At 37.5% G+C, this 4429-nt stretch overlaps 1 protein-coding gene across 1 annotated transcript; it reads right to left on the bottom strand.

The window, feature by feature from the left end:
• Window positions 1-1703: 1703 nt before the first annotated feature.
• Window positions 1704-2645, bottom strand: LOC108794485 (olfactory receptor 5V1-like). The gene has a single exon (XM_018565530.1). It carries the CDS (start codon window positions 2643-2645, stop codon window positions 1704-1706), a length of 942 nt encoding a protein of 313 aa, XP_018421032.1.
• Window positions 2646-4429: the final 1784 nt, after the last annotated feature.

Here is a 4429-nt window from a genome sequence, read left to right as displayed (position 1 = left end):
GACATGCTGGTAGGTTAATTGGCTCCTGTCTAATTTAGCCCTATATGTGAGATAGGAACTAGGGTGCACCGATACCGTTTTTTCGGTATCGAGTACGATATTTTTTTTTGCGGTACTCGCCAATACCGAATACCTATAGTGGATGTCTCATTAAGGAAGCAAGGCGGCGTGTAATGACTCTCCACCTGGCTTCCTGATTAGCCGGGAAGTACTCGCCCAAATACTCGGCAACGGCACTGATACCAATACTAGTATCGGTGCATCCCTAATAGGAATTTTAGATTGTAAGCTTCTTGAGGGCAGGGATTGGTGTGCATGTGAGCTGTGTAAATTGTCGGTGCTATATAAATACCTGTAATAAATAAATTGTCAGCCTGGGTAATGTTAGATGGACTTTACTTCAGCTTAAAATAAGGAGTTCAAATGATTAAAAAAAGAAAAGTGTGCAGTTGTTTCTTGAAGGATATCAGTTTATATGATATTGTTTATACGTTTAATGTGCCTTATTGTGCTGTAAAAAAAGAAACTGCATTTTTTTTAGTGATTATACCTTCTCATAATCACTACTGAAATGTGTATTTAAAATGAATTATTAATATAACTCGCATACTTGATATGGTTGTTCTTCAAAAATTATTAATCACTTTTATTTACAGATTTGTAGATTCTCCGTAGTAGCTGCTTGTATGCTGGAAAGGAGTGGCATCAAACACTGGCAGAAATTAACAAATGGCAGAAATTAACTGACAGGGGTTTTAACTGTTCCCATCTCTATCAAAGCTGAAAAAGTGCTGCCTATACATAGTAAACACATTTTTCATTTGTGAGTGGATGCAGTTACCCAGTTACACAGAAACACTGAGGTTGATTTAATAAAGGATTTGATAATGTTTACACAATGCAGATTCACTTTATTTATCCAATCATGTGCAGATAAAAATAAGTAAACATAGATTTTTCTTTCACATGACTGGATACATGCATTGTCACATGTTTTATTGTGTGAGCATTCTTAAATCCTTTAGTAAATCAACCTAATTATGTTTATTTATATTCTATGAATAAAAATAACCGTTGGTGACTTTTTTTAAAAGGCCGAAATGTACTGATTTATTTTAAAATTAGTTTGTATTTAAAATCTGTGCCTTTTTGTCTTCATTATATTAAAGTGACACTAAACTCAGGAGTTAAATCTTAAAATTACATTGAAGTACCTTAACTATTACCAAAAATGTATTTGTGCCTCACTGAGCTGTAGATCCTCAAATCATCTCTGAATGGGTGCTGATACTGTCCTTCCTTCTGGAGGGTGGCTACTTGTGTTTCCCAAGGTCCCCGTGTGTGTTCTAAAGTAGTCACCACTCCAAGCTCTCTCCTATGATGGACTACAATCTCAATACAATTTATTAAACTAAACCTGAGATTGTAGTTCATCACAGGCGTGAGCTTGGAGCGGTGACTACTTTACAACACACACAGGGACCATGGGGAACAAAAGTAACCACCCTCGAGTAGGAAGTACAGTGTAAGCGCCAATTCAGAAATTATTTCAGGACCTACAGCCGAGTGATACACAAATGAGATACATTATTTTACAGCATTTTTATGATTTTACTCCTGTTTTAGTGTCACTTTAAAGTTTTGATTTTTGCTTTTGCCAGCTCCCACAAAATTAAATGTTACATAATTCAAAATATACATGTTTATTTTTTAAACTTCAGAAGCTGCAATCTCTTCTTCAAAGCTGACTTCACATCTTTGTTTTTAAGGCTGTAGATGAGAGGGTTCAATATGGGGACAGCCGCTGTGTTAAACAGGGAGAGTAGCTTATTGTACTCTAGACTATCGGCTGTAATGGGTTTTAAGTATTGGTAGATTAAGGTAGTATAGAGAAGGATGACAACTGTGAGGTGTGAGGAACATGTGTAGAAAGCTTTACGTCTTCCTGTGCTGGAATGAATCCTTAGTATGGCAGTGATTATAAAAACGTAGGACAGAACAGTTAACAAGAAAGGACCAAGAGCCAGCAGGACTACCCCTTCAACTATGAATAAAATCTCCAGAACCGAAGTGTTGCTGCAAGAGAGTTTTATGACTGGCACAAGGTCACAAAAGAAGTGGTTGACTATGTTAGATCCGTAACAGGAAAAGCCAGTAACCAAAACAGCATATGGTAATATTTCTATAAAACCAAGAGACCAACAGACGGAGGCCAGAAGAGTGCAGGTCCTGTGATTCATGATAACTGTGTATCTCAAAGGATTACACACTGCTACATATCTGTCATAACTCATTGCAGTAAGGAACAATAGTTCATCACTAATGAAGCTTCCAAAGAAATATATCTGGGCTATGCAACTGAAGTATGAAATTGCTTGATCCCCAGTTAGACCTATAAGAAGGATCTTGTGTAGAGTGACAGTTGTAGAGCACATATCAATCATGGATAGATTTACCAAGAAAAAGTACATGGGGGTGTGGAGATGATGATCCAGGCAGACCAGCAGAAAAATTGTCATATTTCCACCAACAGTGAAGAGATAAATAAAAAGAACCAGAAGGAAGATCGGAGCCTGCAACTCTGGAATGTCTGAAATTCCTTTTATGATGAAAAATGTCACCATGGTTTGATTGTCTTGTTCCATTTGATAACATTTATCTGACCAAGGTCTGTGTGTTTAAAGAAGAAAGCTTGGTTTCTATTGAACTTAAAGTGACACTAAACTCAGAAGTTAAATCTAAAATGCATTCAAGTACCCTAAATACTAACAAAACTCTACCTTATTTGTGCATCACTTGGCTGTAGATCCTTAAATCATCTCTAAATTCATGCTGACACTGTCCTTCCTTCTGGAGGGTGGCTACCTTTGTTCCCCATGGTCCCTATGTGTGTTGTAAAGTAGCCACTGCTCCAAGCTTGGACTACAATCTCAATACAAACTAGCAAACTAAACATGAGTAGTCTTTCACAGGAGCGAGCTTGAAGCGGTGGCTACTTTACAACACACACAGGGTAGGGACCATGGGGAACAAAAGTAGCCAACCTCCAGAAGGAAGGACAGTGTCCATAGACTTGCATTGAGTTCATGTTCGAATTTGAACTTTTCCCAAGTTCGAATTTGAACCGAACATGGGGATGTTCGGCTTATGACTAGTATAAACATCTACAATCTAAACTCCTGTGATAGGGTGAAGCAGACTTTGCCCTCCCCCCCCTATATTTCATTGCATGGGCACTGAGGCTTTGGTAGTGTTGGATTAAGGAATGGGAGGAGCAAAGACAAGGTTGTAGTGCTGTTCCTTCATTGTGTCTGTTTGTTATTTCCCTCCTGGTTGTCTTTAATAACTTTTAGAGGGAATTAGATTAGCATTTGCATAATTGGAGTCTAGGAGGTGTTAATAACCTGCCCAGAGAGAGGTGGTAAAACAGCATTGTATGTGGCAGACAATAGATGTCTCACACATGTGTATACATTTGGAGTATAAAGTTTGAACCATTCTATGACTACGTTGTTTGCTTTTTTCCAATATATATCAAACTATGCACATAGTTATCTGAATGACCTTAGTGATATAGTCGCCCCTTACAGTGGTCATTCAGGCAGCCAGGCAGACTCCGACAAAACTGTATGGATCCTTTACAGCTGTAGAACAACTCTGAACTGTCAGCATGTAGCAGGAAGTAGCCCGCTATATGCTGTATTTGGGTCACTAGAGTACATTAGTAAATGTACTCTTGTGACCCAAAAGAGAAATAAATCCCCAAAAAAGTTTCAGCGTTATTCTCTTGTATTTTGAATAATTCGGGGAAATGTTAAGGAGATTGCACAATCAGATTGTGACATGTATGGCCTACTTTACCCTAATGATAGGTCTTGTATACTTATATTGAAGGTGATATCACTCTGATGAGAATCTTGTCTTAGGAATTATGACAACTGGTGATTGTACAATATCTAACCTTTATACCTTTATAACATGAGCTAAGTGCAGCTGTGGTTTTTGCACCATTAGGAAATTATTATACCCTTCTTTGGCAATGGATTTTCTGATTCATAGGAGTGAAGTTTTTTCACTTAGACTCAAGTGGGTTATTTGAGCCCCTTGAGCTGGTTTTTGGTTTTGAGCTCCTTGAGCTAGAGAGCAAATCAGGAATAGCTATAACATTTATATGAAATGTACAGGATTATCTATCTATCTATCTATCTATCTATCTATCTATCTATCTATCTATCTATCTATCTATCTATCTATCTATCTATCCATCTATCTATCTATCTATCTTTTAAGACACATTTTATGAAGTAGCCATCAGTAGTCATTGATAAGTTATATGACATATTTTGCTCTTGATCAAGAGAGAAGGTAACCACATACTCCATGTTTTTCAAACTCAAGGGGACACCCTCCACTTTCAAAGGAAAGTGTA

This window comes from Nanorana parkeri, unplaced genomic scaffold, assembly GCF_000935625.1.
Source record: "Nanorana parkeri isolate BGI_ZX_2015 unplaced genomic scaffold, ASM93562v1 scaffold857, whole genome shotgun sequence".
In the NCBI taxonomy this organism is placed as follows: domain Eukaryota; kingdom Metazoa; phylum Chordata; class Amphibia; order Anura; family Dicroglossidae; genus Nanorana; species Nanorana parkeri.
The sequence above is the reverse complement of the archived record's forward strand: the minus strand, read 5'-3'. Positions and strand labels throughout refer to the sequence as shown.

Excerpts from the sequence above, each read along its gene's own strand:
- LOC108794485 (XM_018565530.1), bottom strand. The coding sequence starts at position 2,645 with ATGGAACAAGACAATCAAACCATGGTGACATTTTTCATCATAAAAGGA.